The 19,711-nt window shown below is 36.0% G+C and overlaps 1 protein-coding gene across 2 annotated transcripts in view; it reads left to right on the forward strand.

Annotated features, from left to right (window-relative positions):
* tln1 (talin 1) overlaps window positions 1-19,711 on the forward strand; it is a 124,102-nt gene that overhangs the window by 37,338 nt on the left and 67,053 nt on the right. Inside the window, exons 4-18 of one of the 2 annotated variants that reach the window (XM_030148819.1) lie at window positions 3,905-4,002; window positions 4,960-5,089; window positions 6,198-6,350; window positions 8,374-8,516; window positions 8,605-8,732; window positions 8,860-8,920; window positions 10,651-10,755; window positions 11,743-11,898; window positions 13,587-13,688; window positions 14,505-14,581; window positions 14,981-15,161; window positions 15,266-15,379; window positions 16,084-16,192; window positions 17,100-17,308; window positions 17,554-17,652. In XM_030148819.1, the coding sequence (XP_030004679.1) occupies window positions 3,905-4,002; window positions 4,960-5,089; window positions 6,198-6,350; window positions 8,374-8,516; window positions 8,605-8,732; window positions 8,860-8,920; window positions 10,651-10,755; window positions 11,743-11,898; window positions 13,587-13,688; window positions 14,505-14,581; window positions 14,981-15,161; window positions 15,266-15,379; window positions 16,084-16,192; window positions 17,100-17,308; window positions 17,554-17,652 (1,865 nt within the window). Of the gene's footprint in view, window positions 1-3,904; window positions 4,003-4,959; window positions 5,090-6,197; window positions 6,351-8,373; window positions 8,517-8,604; window positions 8,733-8,859; window positions 8,921-10,650; window positions 10,756-11,742; window positions 11,899-13,581; window positions 13,689-14,504; window positions 14,586-14,980; window positions 15,162-15,265; window positions 15,380-16,083; window positions 16,193-17,099; window positions 17,309-17,553; window positions 17,653-19,711 lie in introns of those variants that run through there. The other variant, XM_030148820.1, reaches the window with a different exon arrangement.

Genomic DNA, 19,711 nt, shown 5'->3' on the forward strand with positions numbered 1-19,711 from the left:
TTCTGTCTCTGTTCTACATGCATACTGTACATATATATGTAGGAAGGGTTTCTTATCATAACCATAAGTACATACCTTACCCTGATGCACTTTGACCACAGCCTAAAGTGTAAGTGTGATACCACTGATGGCCACTAAACTCCTGGGTCCAACTGACCCCCCCCCCACTTAAGTTTTTTATTTTAATTTTATAAACACATAGTCAACAAAAAAACAAACCTTGCTTTGGTAGCAACACTACATTCACAATATTCAGTCCTTCCACTGTTCCAGGTTCTGTAATCAGTCCTTTTATTCCATTTTTTGTCCATTTGTGCTTCGTTTAGTCTCAGTTTGTGAGTTATTTTTTTCATTGTATGTATTCCTTCAAAAATTGTGATTTATTGGTCCTTTGTTGGTGGTTCTGTCTTTCCCCACTTCCTTGGGTCTAACTGACTTTAGTCATTCTCCTCATTTGCTTTATTTTGGCCCTCTAATAAACATATTAAAAATGTATAGTCCTCTTTTAATAAGTTTTTACAGAAGGCTGTGATGTCGAACAGTTTTGACTGGCAGCTCACTCATCTGTTGTCAGAATTTCAGAGCTTCTCTCTCTAAAATCAAATGTTATTTCCTGAGAAACACATTTTTTTCATTGTGGTGAAGGGGTTACAGTAAGAAAAAATATCAAAGGACATTGTTACCCAAACTTTCAGTTACACACAATAGCTACAGTGGCTAATGTTTTATTTAATTCAGTACCACATCACAGCTTATAGTATGTCAGCCTGTTAATTTAGTGAGCTAGCCTGTTAATTGATGTTGTTAGATTTGCTTGTGGTTACTTAATTCAACTTAGCCTGCTAGCATCATTTAGCCACATTATCTCATGGAGCAGGAATTTGTTGGTAACAATTAAACATAACTGGTCTGGACTGTTTTTGTAAGTTAGCATTAGCTCGTCAGTTTCACCCTTTACTCTTCCCTCATCACATTTGACCATATATAGTCACTCTGGCTACAAAAGCTACAGTGGCTACATCCCCTTTTTAATACAATCCTTCATTCTTTGCTGATCAAAAAAGTGACTTAATGTTAAAATCAAAGTGTAACCATATTTTGGATCAGTGTAGTAACTGTAGATTAAATTAACTAAAAATGTTGTTATCACTTTGTTCAGTTGGGCTTTCATTCACAAGATCACAATCCAGAGGAAACCACACCCCAGAGCTGGGCCTATTAGTGGAGGTTTACAGTGTGGTTGTGATTATTTGTTGGTAAACCCAGATAATGTAGACAGGCCTTTTATGAGTGAAACATATGCAGTTTGGTTCTTTAATGGTAGAAGGTTTAACAGGATAAAAGGAAGCACTACAGTATTATCACAGTCATAAACTATAAACCCACTGAATGACAGAAATGGAGGATGAGGGAAGTCATTCGTTGTAGTCATTTTTTCTTTTACAATCTTAAAACAACATGATGAGTTTAAAATGAATTAATTATTGTCTGTGCCTTAAACTCCAGGCTTTTACATGTGGGTTAAAATGATGACATAATGTTTCACTTAAAGACACGGTAAAGCCCAACATAAATGTAAATGTTTGGATGAAATGTTAACTCAGAAAGAAGCAAACATCCACCGGTGTCCAAAACCATCTACTGATCTAAACTGTTTAATACCTATTGATCCACTAATCTCATCAGTACATGTAAATAATTGGTGTAAAATACAGTTCTTCATCTTTTCATGGTCATCAGATATGACCATATTTGGACGTTCAGAGGCTCTGTAGTTACCATGGAAGCACCGTCATCTTCTGCAACATTGATTCACCAGTAAAACCCATGGAGTTGGATCAATGACAGTGGATGGACACACTTGTTTTATATATAATAAATAAAATGCACAAATGAATAAAAACTTTACAAAATCCTAAAAAATAACATGAAAAAATAAAGCAATAAATTTACCAAAATTAAGTGAAAAATAATAAAATAAGCAACAAAATAAACAAAAACAGCCAAAGCGATCAATAAAATGAAAAAAAAAGAATAATAAATCAACAAAATAATATGTGACTTGCAGAAAACAAACCACAAACTGAACAAAATTGATGTAAAAAATATATATATATACACATCCATGTAGTTTGAAAAATGACAGTGGGTGGAGACACTTGGATTTATGTGCAGTTAATGGTATATTTTGCTGAAAGAGTCACTTTTTCTTCAGTTTTCTCTGTTTCTGATCTAATAACCCTCAACTTTAATCTGAGCTTTTATGAACATCTACATGATTAGTGAATTAAATATAAGAAAATATCTGATGTTCACTGAATAAAAAGAAAATACAGAGGATAATATTATAATAAATGGTGATAAATCACTTAAGAGAAGTTAAATATAGAGAAAAAAAAAAACACAAAAGTTGCTCTGGATGGATGGAGACGCTGGGTTTATGTTCAGTTAATGATATATTTGGTTTAAAAAAAATCACTTTTTCTGCAGTTTTCTCTGTTTCTGATATAATAGCCTTCAACTTTAATCTGAGGTTTTTGAACATCACTAAATTAAATATAGAACAGTATCACATTTTTTCTGAAGAAACGCACAATAAAGAGGATAATATCACAATAAACAGTGATAAATCACTTAAGGAAGGAGTAATAGAGAGAACAATGTATTTGTGAACTGACACAAAAGTAGCCCTGGGCCTGCCTGGGTTAAGATCAGAGTATAACTGTGGAGTATAATGAAGGGACCATATAGTGGAATGCAGGAGAGTGTAGATCTGATACCTGCTGCTTTGTCCTGTTGATTACATGTTCTCTACAGGGGCTGAGGTTGAATGTTACTATAAACTTAAAATAGCCCTCTGCTCACCAGATACATCAGCTCCAGAGCATGCAGAGTTATGTCTGATTACGTAAGCTGTTTCAACAGCAACTCTATGCCTTACGTGTCCAAACCTGTAAGTCATTTTGAAAGACAAAGAGTAAGAAACCACCATCACTCTGTATAATTTAACAGCTTCCAAACAGTTCTGCACCGATGCCTAAGCACTGTCCCATTCTGAACCGTGGAACTCCATCTGTTTTGGAGTAAATATGACTGATTGTCCAGAGACCCACTGACCTGGTTAATATGGGCAAAGGAGCCACTTTACACACTTTTGTTTTGTTTTTTTTAATTCTCTTTTTATTGAAAGAATTCAGATTTTTTTTCACACATTGAAAAAACAAACATACACAAACTATACACATCCAGAGAGTGGGTGTAAAAAACAAAACAAAAACATTTACAGCAGCTCATCATGGTCCGGCATACAGGATCTGAAAGTAAAGAATCAATGTATAAATAAAGATAAATAAAAACACAAAAACATATTTCCTTCAGAGGATTTTGGGTTCATATTCATGCAATCATCCTAGCAAAATCAGATCTCAAAGGTTTCACATATCTCACCCATGCCTCCCAGTGTTGCACAAAAAAAATCGATCTTCAAATTTACAGTGAAGGTTTTTCTTTCCATCCTATAAATTCCCATAGTTATGTCCATCCAATTGTTTGTTGTCGGTTCTTCTTGTGTCATCCATCGTTCAGTTATTGCCTTTTTTCCTGCAGCTAGTAATATGCTCAATAAGTATCTGTTTATGTTTTTGACCTCTGGACAAATGTATCCCAAATACATGGTTTTGAAATCCAAAGGTAAGTAGGTATTAAGAATGTTTTCTATGGCTTTGTGTATTTCTTTCCAATAATGGTTCATTTTTGGGCATTCCCAGAATATGTGGAAATGATGTGCAGTGTGGCACTTTACACACTTTTAAAGTCACATCATCACAAGAACTGAACACAGATCAAATCCAAACACATGTGCTCGAAGAAACCCACTTGGTAATTGTGGTTTTTTTTTTTTCAGCCAATGACTACGGGCTGTTTTTGTCTGACGAAGACCCAAAGAAAGGCATCTGGCTGGAGGCAGGAAAGGCCCTGGACTACTACATGTTGAGGAATGGAGTGAGTCACTGTCCAACACCAGTACTGCTGCGAATTACTTTGACTTGTGGAAGTTATTTTTAATATCATATCATTTTACAGACAGCCACTGTATAATGATCTGACAAATGTAAATGTCTGAGGAGCTAAGTCTTCAATAACACTTGAAGAACCGCACCTTTAAGCTTAGTGTCTGTCAGCTTTTTGTGAAACACTTAATACTTTGAGATACAGAATCACAGGGGAGCCCTAATAAAGACTGAATAAGGAAAGAAATGGGGAAGTATAAACAAAAGATTAATTCATTCATTTAAAATGTAGAATTGCAAAGAGAAATAAATAATAATCCAAAAACATATAAGAATAATTATAGTGTTTTTGTTTTGTTTTTGAAGCTGTTTCATTTAATTCTGTATCTGTTCATTTGTACAATTCTATAAATGCATCCTATGATTTAATGTTTTATTATATTTCCACATGTATGGATTCTTTTATTTAGATATTTGGATGAAGGCCTTATTTACAGTTTAACTAGGCAAAAACAGAAAACAGTGGTGCTAAGAATAAAACTGTACAAAGTGTTTGAAAGAATTACAATCAGAAATCTGGGTAAACAATAATGACAAAAATAATAGAAGACAATTCAATTAAATCCATAATAAAAGTAATTGAAATATGAAAAGAACAGCTAGAGGTAGAAATGACACAATCTCAAGCTTATTTTTGTTATTTTTCTATTATTATTATTATTCGATAAATTTAGCTTTGCGGTTAGGTAAATAATGTTTATACCCTTTTACAAACTTAGGACTTGACATAAAGCCACTGTCAAAATATTACAATGTTCATCTGATGAGATTTACATTTGGTGTGTTAATTTTATCGTTACATGATGAAATCTGAAGTTTTAATGTGAAGGATAGGACAGTTGGGTTAATGTGAGGGCTCGGCAGCGTAACTGTTCTTCTCATCTCTCAGGACACTCTGGAGTACAAGAAGAAACAGAGGCCTCTGAAGATCCGCATGTTGGACGGCACCGTCAAAACCGTCATGGTGGATGACTCCAAGATTGTCAGCGACATGCTCATGACCATCTGTGCAAGGATAGGTGAGCTTTGTCACACAACAGCTCTTAACTTTAAAGGGTACCTGTAGTGAATGTTCATTTCTAGCTATTCAAAAGATTCTGTGTAATGCTAGCGGTTCCGTCAGGTAACTTATGTAATAACTCGTTGTCAAGTATGTTCAAGCACTAAGTCACTGCTCCATCAGTCAGTCATGATCGGAGACATGTTTCCTCCTTCACGGCTGTTCCAGCACCAGTAGTGACGCAGTAATGTTGTATTGTCCGATTACCTGGGCTGTGATGGACTGGTCACTGACCCTGTTCAGCAGACACCAGTCTAAGATGACACATTATCGACCAGTGCTGGGTCGTGTCTCTAGGACAATGGCAGAGTACAGAGCTTACAGCTGCACAAACAAAAAACGTGAACTCATGTTTTCCACTCAATCTTGCTCACTGACTGCTGCTTGTTTACTCGTACTACAGCCATAAACAACATGGGTACGTCACTTCTGCTCCCATATGTCTGCGCCCGCCCATAATTCACGTAATAAAAAGATCCAGTGTGGTGCATTTATGGTGATTTCTTTCTTTCTTTCTTTCTTTCTTTCTTTCTTTCTTTTTCTTTCTTTCTTTCTTTCTGAATTTGTGCCTTTCTTTCTTTCTTTCTTTTTCTTTCTTCTTTCTTTCTTTCTTTCTTTCTTTTTCTTTCTTTCTTTCTTTCTGAATTTGTGCCTTTCTTTCTTTCTTTCTTTCTTTTTCTTCTTTCTTTCTTTCTTTCTTTCTTTCTTTCTTTCTTTCTTTCTTTCTTTCTTTCTTTCTTTCTTTCTTTCTTTCTTTCTTTCTTTCTTTCTTTCTTTCTTTCTTTCTTTCTTTCTTTCTTTCTTTCTTTCTTTCGTTCTTTCTGAATTTGTGCCTCTTGGTTATAAGTAATACACAAAGCACAATTAATGTTGTAAGCATGACCAGTACAGGTAGACTTTAATACTGTGTGAGGGCAGAATGATATGAAGATGTCACTGTGTTTTAAATTCACCTGTTGCCTTTGAAACTTCACACCTTTGTCCATTTATGGTCTTTTCTGCCCTAATGTGCAGCAGTGTAAAATTACAACTAAAACTGAAGTAACCCTGATTTGTTTATGCGCCAGGCATTACAAACTATGACGAGTACTCACTGGTGCGTGACATCGGTGAAGAGAAGAAAGAGGAGAACATGGGCACCCTGAAGAAAGAGAAGACCCTGCTGAGAGACGACAAGAAGATGGAGAAGCTGAAACAGAAGCTTCATACAGATGATGAGTGTAAGGAACCTGACAGCTTCTGTTAGTCTGTTTATACTCTGCTGTGTCAGTATTAGGGATGTAACGATTACCGGTATAACGGTAAACGGTGGTAAAATTGCAAACGGTTATTATTACCATTTAAATTCTAATTATCATGATAACCGTGTTTGATTACCGCACTTTTCCAGAGAAAACGCTTATGTAAAGATCTGCTTTTATGTCAAATATTTGAGTATAGTTTTAATTTATTACAATTTTAATTTTCTGTACCTAATATTTGGAACCAATATTCACTTTTAAAGTCTTTGAAAAGGTTCATTAAGCATCTCTGTGTTATTTATGCAATAAATTATATACATTTTTAAAATCGGATTTTATATATTTTTTTTGTGTTTTTTCGTCCTTTTATGTTTTTATAGTAGGTTAAAGTGAAAAAATAATAGACAGATGATACAGATGAAGTTGTGCTGAAAAAACAGATCCCAAACATGGGTATAATAAACATTTGTTTATATAGTATATAAAGGCAAAATCAAAAGGAGTGAAAAACGGACAAAATAGGCTCAGACCACTAAGGGTTAATATTTAAATGTTTCTGCAATAGAAGGAACATTGTGCAAATTATTTTATTTGGTTTTGTTTTGTTTTGTTTTTTGTTTGTTTTTTTCAAAATACAACTTGATTAAATTATTTCAGTGTGTGTATTAGTACTTTTTGAACATTTTGAGCACAATTTCAATAATACTACGATAATAATGATGACCGTGATAATTTTGGTCACAATAACTGATGAAATTTTCATATCGTTACATCTCTAGTCAGTACTTCTGTTTAACAAAGGTATCAGGGGTATGGACTCACTGGTGATGGTGCTATGGCTCTCTGGGTGCTGCACATCCTTATAGACATTGAGCTGAATCTGATGGGCCATGTTTTGTCAGATTAGAACTCACATGTCTGCAGGGTTCTTCAACTTTTTCAGTTAAAAACACCCCAAAAATGAATTGTATGCCTCCCAGGACTCAAATTTACAGAAAAGTCATGACTTTAAAGGTGCAGATCAGTTAATGAGACCATGGGAAGGACACCAGAGAAAAATAATCATCATGAACATGGTCTATAGTAGGGGTGTCAAACATGTGGCCCACGGGCCAAACCGTCCCACCAAAGATTCCAATCTGGCCCACGAGAGGAATTTGCAAAGTGCAAAAATTACACTGAAAATATTAACAGTCAAGGGTGTTGAACTCATTTTAGTTCAGGTTCCACATACAGACCAATATAATCTTAAGGAAAATAATGTCATAATGATCTTTAAATAATGACTCCAAATTTTCTGTTTTAGTGCAAAAAAACCCATTAAATTATGAAAATATTTACATTAACAAACTACCCTTTAACAATAAAATATGAATAACCTGAACAAATATGGACAACCTGAAATGTCTAAAGAAAATTAATTGTAATTTTAATAATATTCTGCCTGTTACTAAATGTTTTTTGCCTTTGTAGATCTGATCTGTAATGCACATCCATAAATGATAAGTTGAGGCATAATGTGGTTAAAATTGCACTTACTTTTCTGAAGAAATTTCAGTTTTTCAGGTTATTCACATTTTTTGTTTGGATACTTTGTAAATATTTAGTGTTATCTGCACTAAAACAAAGAGAAGAATTTGGAGTTGTCATTATTTATTGGCTATTTATTTATTATTATCATTATTTATAGACTAATATGTTGTTATTTACTGGAGATCAAATTGGGCTGAATGTGACCCCTGAAATAAAATGAATTTGACACCTCTGGTCTATAGTTTTGCAAATTAAAAACAATTTCACAAATGAAGGAGTTGAACTACGAAACTACTTTATGAAAAAATGTGGTTCAATTGGACTAGAATTAAAGTAGTTACATTTTTCACGTCTTTTTTTTTTATTATTATTTATTTTATTTTGAATATTTCAGCTGCTCTCAGGAAGCGGGTGGTGTGTAACAAACACAGCATAGGTTGGTTAGGTTGAAGTTTCCTGTGTTTTTCAGTGAACTGGTTGGACCACGGCCGGACACTGAGGGAACAGGGTGTGGAGGAAACAGAGATGCTGCTGCTCAGGAGGAAGTTCTTCTACTCAGACCAGAACGTGGACTCCAGAGACCCTGTCCAGCTCAACCTGCTCTACGTGCAGGTACACAGACCACTGAAACGAATGGTTCATGGGTATTAATTTCACCTTGTTTTTGTCTCAGATTGACTGGCGCTTGTGTTTTGAACAGGCTCGTGATGACATTTTAAACGGCTCTCATCCCGTCTCCTTTGACAAAGCCTGTGAGTTCGCAGGTTATCAGTGTCAGATCCAGTTCGGTGACCACAACGAGTCCAAACACAAGTCTGGATTCTTAGAGTGAGTGCTCCTTTTCTATTCATACTAGAACTACTGTTTGGGCTGTGTTGCAATGTCTGACCTTTCTGTTTTGAGCGTCGTAAAATAATCCATTAACATCAGGTGTATTTTTATTTTCTGTTCTCAGTTTGAAAGAGTTCCTTCCTAAAGAGTACATTAAGCACAAAGGAGAGAAGAAGATCTTTCAGGTAAGAGGTTGAGATTGTACTGGAAATAAAGATAAAAACAAACATTTACCTAAATTAGTAAAATTATTAAGAGAATATCTTTAGTTTATGTCTTTGTCAGTTTATTTCATATGTACATAAGACTAAAACACATGGCATCACTGCAGTAAAAGAGGCTCATTTGGAATTGCTTTGAATGTGACGCAGTACTTTTTAGCTCTAGCCAACAGCTGTTTTGAAGACGCTGTGCCTGATGTTGTCTTTGTTGTCGTTTGCAAACATTTTCTCTCACAAAACTACTGGTTCAGATTAATTTCAGATTTTAGATGTAGCTTCCTTGGGACAATGTCTACAAAGTTTGCTCATAGTTTTGAGGTACTTTTATTGTTGAATTTTTGATGAATTTTTTGAATATTAAAAATGTGCCTTTACATATAATGGGCCATATTTTGATGGTTCAGAACATGTAAATGATTACAGAGATCAATATAGTTACTACTGAGCACTGATAGGAAGTGTTATATGGACTTTCATTTCATTAGTTGAGTTCTCCTCCAGTGAAAGTACCACCCACTTCTATTGGGAGATTGGTCTCCTGCATAAAGACCACAGGACTCTAACATAGAACAGAACTTGACAACCTCACAAATTCAACTTATTATTGATTCTTGATAGAACATGCCAGTGACCTACGGGGCTGTTGGTTCTTTTTTTTTTTTACATTTTCAGGCCTGACCAGATACCTGATTTTACAAAAGAAAGACTGAAAGCATCTTTAAAAACTAAAAGGAAAGCTGCACTCGCAAGGAAAACAAAGAAAGGAAAACAAATAAATGAATGCTTATTTGTTCTAAATAGGTTTTTGTGGTTTTTATTATCCAGAATGCTCTTATTGTCTGCAGAAGCAACCCCCCACCCCAACCTGAGCCAAATTTCACCCAATGGAGACTAATAAAGAACCTTGAACATTGAGCCTTACATATCAAATCCCGACTGAAACAACACGTCTGTATCAAATCAATTCAACCATTTGAGAGGTCCAGCAAACATCACTTATAAAGTTATGCTTCTTACAGTATTTGAATTCCATACTACACTGTAGCTGTAGCTGTAGCAAACCTCAGATCACCTGATTTTAGACGTACCAAATACCCGTCTGAAGACAAAAGATGACAGAGCCTTTTCTGTAGCAGGTCCAAGGCTCTGGAACACTCTGTCCCATCATGTCACATGTGCACAGTCCATGGAGTACTTTAAATCTCTTTTAAAGACACACCTATTTGCACTGGCTTTTAATATAAGTGGGACTTTTATTTGTTTTATTTTCTGGTTGTATTTTTACCTCTGCCAGGAGGTATTGTGATCACTTTGCTTTGTGTGTTTGTGTGTGTGCGTGTTTGTTTGCGTGTTTGTTTGTTTGTTAGCAAGATAACTCAAAAAGTTATGGATGGATTTTCATTAAATTTTCAGGATGATTACATTTTGGTGGTGATCGGGGGGGGGGGGGCAGATCTGTCTTGGTGGAGGTCTGCGCTCTCCGAGTGCTTTTCTTGTTATATACTGTTTATGCTATTATTGTGTATCTGTTATCAGTTTTAGTATATCTTATCTTCTATCTCTCTCTACATATTTTTGTTTTATTATATCTTTGAGTTTTACCTATATCCTTGCACAGCACTTTAGACACTTTGCATTGTTGTAAATGTGTTATATAAATAAACTTGACCTTAACCTTGACCTTGTTTCTGCAGGCACACAAAAACTGCCAGAACATGACAGAGATCGAGGCCAAAGTCAGCTACGTGAAACTGGCCCGCTCTCTGAAAACCTACGGAGTCTCCTTCTTTCTGGTCAAGGTGAGGACAAAGTTGTCACTTTCTGTGTCTGTTCACACTCACTCAAATTCCACATTTGATTTATTGTGTTATAGCAGAGGTGTCAAACTCATTTTTGTTCAGGGGCCGCATTCAGTCCAATATGATCTGCAGTGGGCCAGACCAGTAAAATAATAACAGTGAAAAAGTTAAATTAAATTATGATAATGTTTACATCTACAAAGTTTCCTTAAAAATCTGAGTAATAGGAACAGCTGGAAATGTCTTAAGAGAAATAAGTGCAATTTAAAAAAAATATTATCCCTCTGTTTATCATTTACATGTGTACATTATAACTTACAGATCACAGTGGATCTACAAATACACATAACATTTAAAAACAGAATGTAGGTAAAATTGCATTTACTTCTCTTAAGACATTTCATGGTGTTCATATTTGTTCAGGTTATTCAAATTTATTGTAAAAGTATAGTTTGTTAATGTAAACATTTTCATGTAATTTAACTTTTTTACACCACAACAAGGAGAAAATTTGCAGTTGTCATTATTTATAGGATATTATGATAATATTTTACTGCTCTGATCCACTTGAGAACTAATTGGTCTGTATACATCTGCATGTGGAACCTGAATTATAATGACTTTGACACCATTGATTGTTAATATCTTCAGTGTAATTTTTGCATTTCACAAATTCATCCCAGGGCCCGGATTGGACCCTTTGACGGGCTGGATTTGGCCCCTGGGCCACATGTTTGACACCTGTGTGTTATAGTGTCACAGTTCTGTGTTGCACTGATATTGTTTCTGTAATTCTGACTGTTTTATTGTAACAAATTCACTACATTTGTGCTGATCATCAGATTTATCCAGTTCCAACATCAGTCCCCACATAGACTGGCCTGAGTTAATTTGCTTTATCGCTTACTAACATATTTTAATGGTTAAGGATAACAACACTGTATACAACATATGAGGCATTTTCCCCCTCTGTTTAACGTCATGCAGGAGAAAATGAAAGGAAAGAACAAGCTGGTGCCTCGTCTGCTGGGCATCACCAAAGAGAGTGTGATGAGAGTGGATGAGAAGACGAAAGAGGTGATTCAGGAGTGGAACCTGACCAACATCAAACGCTGGGCCGCCTCGCCAAAAAGCTTCACCCTGGTGAGTCCTTGTGCAAAGGAGAAATCTGCCCTTCTACTGTTCTGGGTGATGGTGAAGCCCTAGACTGTGGAACCTGCACAGCTCTTTATATCAGCAGTGTCAAACTCATATTAGTTCAGTTCCACATTCAGCCCAATATGATCTGAAGTGGACCGGACCAGTAAAAGAATAACAGTGAAAAAAGTAAAATTACATTTTGAAAATGTTTACATCTATAAAGTTTCATTACAAATGTGAATAACAAGATCAGCCTGAAATGTCTTAGGAAAAATAAGTGCAATTTTAACAATATTCTGCCTCAGTTTATCATTTACACATGTGGATTACAATTTACAGATCACAGTGGATCTACAAATACACAAAACATTTAATAACAGGAAGAATATTGGTAAAACTTCACTTATTTTTCTTAAGTAATTTCAAGATGTTCACGTTTGTTCAGTCTAGTCACATTTTTTTAAAGGATAGTTTGTAAATATAAACATTTTCATGTAATTTTACTTATTTACACTAAAATAAAGATAAATATGTGCGATTGTCAGTATTTATAGATGATTATGTTATTATTTTACTGGGCTGACCCACTTGAAATCGAATTGTTGTGTGCCACCCCTGAACTAAAATGATTTTAACATCCTTGTTTGTTAATATTGTCAGTGTAATTTTTTGCCTTTTCACAAATTCATCCCACGGGCTGTATTGGACCCTTTGACAGGCTGGTTTTGGCCAGCGGGCCATATGTTTGACACCTGTGTGTTACATCTAACACCACTGTAAAAGAGTGAGTGACAGGATGAAGAAGCAGAACCTCTTCTCCCAATTGATTAATGAGAATTTGACAAATCGGCAGGCAGGGAGGCAGATTTATTCGTATAGCACAATTCATACACAGGGCAGTTCACAGTGCTTTACATAAATGGAAAAGAGACAGGTTAAAAACACACAATTACAATTAAAACATTATCAATAACATAAATAATCAGTTAAAACAAAGTAAAAGGTCAGAGGTCAGATAGAACCCTTTCAGTTGTTCTGTGCACAGTTGAACAGCTGTTTTCAGCCTGGACTGAAACATTGTCACATTAGAGGCCTGTCTGACATCAGGAAGACTGTTCCAGAGTTTAGCTGCATAGAACTGAAACACATAGAACTGCAACGCAGCTGCACCTGTTTAGTCCGGACTCTGGGACCAGCACAAGACCAGTCCATGAGGTTCTCAGGGTCCGAGATGGTTCATTTGAGACATGTCCCAGATGGACTTTGGTTCTAGACCATGGACAGACATAGACCAGCAGAGCTGTTTTAAAGTTTATTCTCTGAGCCACAGGACATATTCGCCTTTTCAGTGAACAGGTATCCGCACTGACTGCCACTCTCATCTGGAACACTGCAACACCAATGGGGTTCTCTGCTCATATTCTGTATATCACTTTCTTTCCACTTAATGCTTTTTCCATCTGTCAAGATAAAAATGTGTTGTATGACCCCCCCCCCCCCCCCAAAAAAAAAAAAAAGCTATTCCTGTTGACTTATTGACATTTGACGCATAAAATAATGGAAACTCAGGATTTAAGAATTGCCAACTTAAAACATCTGATACTAAATACGTTGTTGTATCATGTGTTACTCTCATTTTGTCTCTAATATAAACTACAGAGTTTTTCCTGTGATTCTTTTTGTTCTTTCAGGACTTTGGTGACTACCAAGACGGCTACTACTCTGTTCAGACGACTGAGGGAGAGCAGATAGCTCAGCTTATTGCTGGCTACATCGACATCATCCTCAAGAAGGTAACAACCACCGTAAATGTGTTTGTTTTACAGTTCAGTAGTAACATGCTGTTGAATTGGTCTAAACCTCTCTTAAATCTATCTATAACCCCTTCAGACATACAGCTTGTTATAGAAATAGGTCTGCATTTGTCAACTATTTTTTAAAATGAAAAATCATTAGAATTTACACAGTTTCCAGTCCACTGCAAGGTTCTAATAGTTTTGGATTTTTCATTATAGTTTAGTTTTATTTAGTTTTGACTTTTTTTCTCTATTTCAGTTCGTTTTAATTTGTTTTTAGAGCAGGTTTGATAGTTTGTATTAGTTTTCTTTTTTTTTTCTAAATCCTTCGTTTTAGTTTAGTTTAGTTTAGTTTTAGTTTAGTGGTCTTTTTTCTCTCCTTCTCTGTGGTCCTATTCAAATAAATCCCAGACAGGACTCTGCTGCTTTAGTCTCCATGTTTCCAGGTAGAGTGGGGACCAGAAGACGACTGGAAACCACAAGTGAACACAAGTGACGGACCCTTAAATATCATATGGTGCCACTAGATAAAATTGCTTGAGGGAAATAAATTGACTTTATATCAATCCGACATTGACAAAGACGAAAACCAAGGGAATTTTATCCATAATTTTTTATCTTTTTTAGTTAGTTTTGCAAACACACAATACAGTTTCAGTTATCGTTTTTTTCTCTTAATTATAGTTTTTTTTTATTTCAGTTAACGATAATGTTTTTTCAATTCTAGTTTTCATCGTTTCGTTAGTTTTTGTTACTGATAATAACCTTGGTCCACTGGGGTCACCATTGTATTTCACTGCTGCATTTTCACAGAAAAAGAGTAAAGACCATTTCGGTTTGGAGGGAGATGAAGAGTCGACTATGTTGGAAGACTCTGTGTCACCCAAAAAGTAAGTATTTGTGTTACTGATTCATCTTTACTTCAGTGGTTTTTCACTTTGTTTAGGTTTTGGAATGGGAATGGGATTTGGTTCCATCAGTTGTTCGTGTTATTTACCTTTTTAATGAATGAGTAAACCTACAACACAGACTGCAGGGCTAAACATCAGACCACTAGTTACACAGAGACGTCGACTCTGTTTTGAGACTGTGACAAGACACCACAGTTGACTGTAGGAATTGGTATAAAGAGGGGAACACCTTTGACTTTTCCATTCAAAATATTACGTCTTTTGCCTTTTCCAGTATTGGTCTGTGAATTCTTGAGTTACAACCCATTATATCAGACATTAATTAGTGATTCATTTAGAAATAATCCATGTTTCCTTTCTTTGTCTCATCACACTCAGATCCACAGTTTTGCAGCAGCAGTTCAACAAGGTGGGGAAAGCGGAGACGGGCTCCGTGGCCCTGCCGGCCATCATGCGCTCCGGAGCTGGAGGTCCAGAGAGCTTCCAGATGGGCTCCATGCCTCAGGCCAAGCAGCACATCACCAGTGGACAGATGCACCGGGGACACATGCCCCCACTGGTAATTCACTGAAGGAGGACATCTAAACTGTCTGCAGTGGGAAATTACCTTTTTAAGACATGAAACAGTAGTTAATAACATTGATTATCCACATGTATTTATAGACTTCAGCCCAACAAGCCCTGACTGGAACCATTAACTCCAGTATGCAGGCTGTCCAGGCAGCCCAGGCCTCGCTGGATGACTTCGACACTCTGCCCCCTCTGGGAACAGATGCTGTGAGTTCCACCCTAATTTATTTTCCTGTTATTCAACAGTTTGTCCCTCTCCCTGTCCACTAAACAGGTCCAGAGGATGGTTTTTTATCAATTCTTAATAATGACTCCCATCTTTTACCGGGTAAATTTCAGCTCCTTTCCTCTGGACGGAGATTTTTAGTCCCAGGTGTAGGACACAGCATTTATAAAAACAGTTTTGTTCCTGTCGCCGTCACTGAGCTCAAGAAGAAATAGTGACATTGCACTGTATTTACTTATTTTAGTTATTTATTCTATTTCTTTGCTCTATTTATTATTATTGTGACTTCTAATTTTTAAATGTTATGTCCTTATCCTGGTTTTTATCCCAGACTGTTTTTATCTTCTCTGTGTTTTTATTGTGTTTTATTGCATCTTGTTTTTATTTATTTGATCTTATTTATTTATTTTATTCTTTTCCTTATCCATGCTGCTGTACTGCTGAATGGTGGAACACTGAGCACTTTTTGTCCTGTCTGTAAGCTCGATCAAGTACCTGTCTAACATGTTCAATGTGTGTCTTGCTGTAATGCCAAAGCAATCACCTCATCTGCAAAACAAATCTACCCACGGGTACAAAAAAAGTAACCTTGAACCTTGAGTTATTCAGGTACTTACCAGGTCTTAAGCTCTATCCTTGCTAGCCATGTAACCAAAAGGCTTTTTTTTTCCTTTTCAATCCAAAGGCATCTCAAGCCTGGCGCAAAAACAAAATGGATGAGTCCAAACATGAGATCCACTCCCAGGTGGATGCCATCACGGCAGGCACTGCCTCCATGGTCAACCTCACAGCAGGTAGAAACACACAAACAAATGCCTGATGTCATGTTTCCATATGTTCTTCAAGAATGGATTTTACAGTTTCACGCTTAATCATAATTAAAGATGGTTACAAATATTCCAGTCTCCATAGGATTCGCCTTAAAAAAATCTAAACTTCTAATTATGTTTGAGTTTATTTATAATGTATGGTACAAACAGGGTGCGTGCACAGGTCTTGAAAGTCTTAAAAAAGTCTGGAATTTTGAAAGGCTGTTTTCCAGACCTTGAAAAGTTTGTAATAAAGTATGGAAATAAGTTTCTCTCATAGTCGAATGTTATGTTCAAAGGCACATAATCTTGTAAGATAAGAAATACATGAGGAAAGCATATAAAACTAGATATGATTTCACTAACTGGTCGGTACTGGAATGATTCTAGTGAAACTTTTCTGTGTGATATTCATGCACTTTTGTGATTTTCATGTTTTGAAAATGTTTCTGTCAGTGAAACATAATTCACATTTATTAAAATGAACTTTTCTACTACACACAACAGGTACAGTCTCAACCAAAAAAGTAGGCATGAAGTGTAAAAGTACATAAAGTCAAGGTGTGGGGGGGAAAATAGCAGTTTTGAAAAAGTCTAGAATTTTTAATGTGGATAAACCGCAAACACCCTGTACAAACACATATTTAGTTGCTATTCCTTATTGTTCTGTTTTTTTATCTTTTCACCCTCCTGAGTTTTCTGTAGTTAAGAAGTTGTATAAGGCTGTTAAAGGATTCTCCAACATAAATGAATGAATTTTAAAACTTTTGACACATTAACTTACATTTGGATCATGACTAACACCCTGTCTGGACATTCTTAGTGGGTAACCGTAGTATTTTTAACTTTAGGCATTAGTAATATTATTTTCTGTCTGTTTCCATGTGCTCAGGTGATCCAGCAGAGACAGACTACACAGCAGTGGGTTGTGCTGTTACCACAATTTCATCCAACCTGACTGAGATGTCAAAGGGCGTTAAGTTGCTGGCAGCCCTCATGGAGGATGAAGGTGGGAATGGGCAGCAGCTGCTGGGAGCTGCCAAGAACCTGGCCTGTGCGGTCTCGGACATGCTGAAGACCGCCCAGCCTGCAAACACAGAGGTACGCTGTCATTTCTACTCTCTGAGGTTGATTTAGATTCTCAAGATGTCGTTAAAAGTCGTTGTTTGTTCAGTCAAATATGCCGTTCAGTCGCATACAGACCATACAGCTTCAGGTTTCAGATGGAGTCATCCTTCTCTTCCTGTTGCTGTTGGTTTAAAATTAGCTATCCTGCTTGCTCAAGTAGCATAAACCAGTGAATACCAGTATCCAGTGAAAAGTCTAACTGGGTTTTTGGGTTGCAGCCTCGACAGAACCTGCTGCAGGCTGCAGGAAATGTGGGCCAGGCCAGTGGAGAGCTGCTGTCTCACATAGGAGAGACGGACACTGATCCACAGTTCCAGGTGAGCCCAAAGAAATACGACATTTGAAAAATACTATAGGTGTTCAAATCTCTGTTCTGTAATGTTACACAGGTAAATACAGTTACCAGCCTGACAAATAGAGGTCGGTAACATAAACTAGTGTTGCACAATGTTGCAGAAGAGAGGCAGTGGATTTTTCCAGAAAGTCTTCCACACATAAATTAGTGCACAGACTTTTGTCATGGATGTAGCAAGTAGGAAAATCATTACTTTAGCAATAGATTTAGATTTAGATCTGAAAAAAAAGGTAGGCACCTGCCAGAGGAAGCATCCTTCCTCCAAGATGTACAGAGGTGCAGTGCACAGAAGTGCATGATTCATGTGATCACATACTTGCATCTGCATATTGAACCTTTAAAACAGGGGTGTCAAACTCATTTTCTACCAGGGGCCACATTCAGCCACTTCAGATTAAAATGGGCCGTACCAGTAAAATAATAGCATGATAGCCAATAAATAATGACAACTCCAAATTGTTTTAGTGCAAAAAATAACATTCAATTATGCCAATATTTACATTTACCAACTATCCAAACAAAAAGGATGTGAATAACCTGAAAAAAATGGAATTTGTTAAGAAATATAAGTACAATTTTATATATTATTTATATATATAATATTCTGCTTCGACTTATCATTTATACATATGCATTACATATCTGATCTACAAAGGCACAAAACATTTAGTAACAGGAAGAAAATAGTAAAATTGCACTGAATTTTCTTCAGACATTTCAGGTTGTTCATATTTGTTCAAGTTATTCACACTTTAAAGGATAGTTTGTAAATGTAAACGTTTTCCTAATTTAATGTTTTTTGCACTAAATCAAAGAGAAAAATTGTTGTTGTCTTTATTTATTTTCAATTCAATTCAACTTTATTTGTATAGCCCAATATCACAACAAGGTTATCTCAGGGTTAACAAGGTTATTTATAGGTTATTATGATATTATTTTTGAGTTGGATGCCCTAACTTGTGCTTTGTAAATTCATCCCGCGGGCTGGATTGGACCCTTTGGTGGGCTGGTTTTGGCCCCCGGGCCACATGTTTGACACTGTGCTTTACAACATTTGGTGTCTTTACAAAAACAATCATGAACTGTTTGCTCTTTTTGAAGAAAGTCCTTGATTGTGGGTAGAACATTTAAATTCCAGTGTGTTAATATGTTGATAAATACATGAAAACCAAGCACAGGGGTTACTGTCAAGTGCAGAATGTTTAATATCAATAACTGAAAACCTGTCAGAAGTCTTGTACTGTTTTCTAAGTTGACAGTGTATTTTGTTGTGCTGTTAAACTCTTTCCTGTGTTTCTTTTAGTTAATGTCATTATTTAACAGTTTTTAGGTAAAGGATCTTTCAGGGATACGAGAAGGAGAGTGTCGTCTTATTGTCAAATGATGGTAACAAAAAAGACAAATGCGTCTTTGTGAGGGGCCAAATCGATCTGTTCCAATACAATCATAATCCAGTCTGACCAATCATAACAATGCTTAGTTCTGAATAACAACTTTGATCCTTAGCACAGCTGCTAACTGCTCCAATTACACCTGTATGTTGACTGATATTTAATTTGCATTTAATTTGACAATAAATTCATCTGTTTAGATATTTTATTAGAACAATTCAATTCCATTTTCTTAATTTTGAATGATTAACACTTTTCTTTGTCACATAGAGTAATAAATTCATTATATTGGGCTCGGATGGTTCAATGCAACAATTTCACTACATTAACTTGAACCACGGTGAATGGTAACTGACATTTTTCCATATTTTTTGTTTTAAACTTTTAATGTAGAAATTAACCAACAGATTGATCCATAGTGAAAATAATTGATCATTCTTAGGTGACTGTGAATCATCCTGTTTTTCTCTCATAACATAAATAGTTCAGGGGTAAGAATTCAGCCTGACATTATCAGTATTAACTCTTCTTCAGGACTGGGTATCGGTGTAAAACGTCAAATTTGGCCTAAAATACAAGACATTTTTCAATACTCAATGATATCTAAACATGTTGCTCAGTGGCTTTGAA

The sequence above is a fragment of the Sphaeramia orbicularis genome, chromosome 12, assembly GCF_902148855.1.
Source record: "Sphaeramia orbicularis chromosome 12, fSphaOr1.1, whole genome shotgun sequence".
Classification (NCBI taxonomy): Eukaryota; Metazoa; Chordata; class Actinopteri; order Kurtiformes; family Apogonidae; genus Sphaeramia; species Sphaeramia orbicularis.